This window comes from Sinocyclocheilus grahami, unplaced genomic scaffold (genome assembly GCF_001515645.1).
Source record: "Sinocyclocheilus grahami isolate Dianchi unplaced genomic scaffold, SAMN03320097.WGS_v1.1 scaffold15003.1, whole genome shotgun sequence".
In the NCBI taxonomy this organism is placed as follows: Eukaryota; Metazoa; Chordata; class Actinopteri; order Cypriniformes; family Cyprinidae; genus Sinocyclocheilus; species Sinocyclocheilus grahami.
Window position 1 is genome coordinate 1 of NW_015515572.1, and position 556 is coordinate 556.

Genomic DNA, 556 nt, shown 5'->3' on the forward strand with positions numbered 1-556 from the left:
TTTTTTTTCTTTTAATGTGATCTGAATCTTGAACATAACCTAATGATAGGCTGAGGAACACTGCGCCATCCTCTGCTTGATGTAGTTAGTCTTTTTGTGTTTCTGTCTGTGTTGTAAATAGTCCCTCTGAGGTGAGAGTCTCTTCACATAGAGCTCGTGATGAAAGCTCTCGGTGTGCGCTCCGCGTTTTACGTGGGCTTTGTGGTAGGCACGTGCACCCTGTACGTGCTCCTGCGTCAGGTTGGATTCACACGGGACTTGGGGTCTGGTGAGGCCCACGAGAAAAGTCTGCTGGAGATGGTTGAAGAAGAAAACAAGAACTGGAAGAAGGAGAGGTCGGCTCTCTTCAACCTCAATCATCCTCACCATGCAGGTAGATACAATGAAGAAACGAATGAACCTTTATGACTTATGTGTCTTACGTGGAATCTGAAAGAAAATGTTAAATGGCAAAACAGATTCAGTGAAAGAGAATAGTAGGAAATCAAGTCATACAGGTTTGGAACAACATAAGGTGAGTAAATGATGGCAGAATCTGAATCTTTGTTTTTTTTTT

The 556-nt window shown here is 42.8% G+C and overlaps 1 protein-coding gene across 1 annotated transcript in view; it reads left to right on the forward strand.

Annotated features, from left to right (window-relative positions):
• Nucleotides 1-31: 31 nt before the first annotated feature.
• Nucleotides 32-556, forward strand: part of LOC107579179 (glycoprotein-N-acetylgalactosamine 3-beta-galactosyltransferase 1-B) — a 5,223-nt gene continuing 4,698 nt past the window's right edge. The window contains exon 1 of the mRNA XM_016265039.1: nt 32-373. Within this exon, the coding sequence (XP_016120525.1) occupies nt 160-373 (214 nt within the window). The 5' untranslated portion in view covers nt 32-159. The remainder of the gene's footprint in view (nt 374-556) is intronic.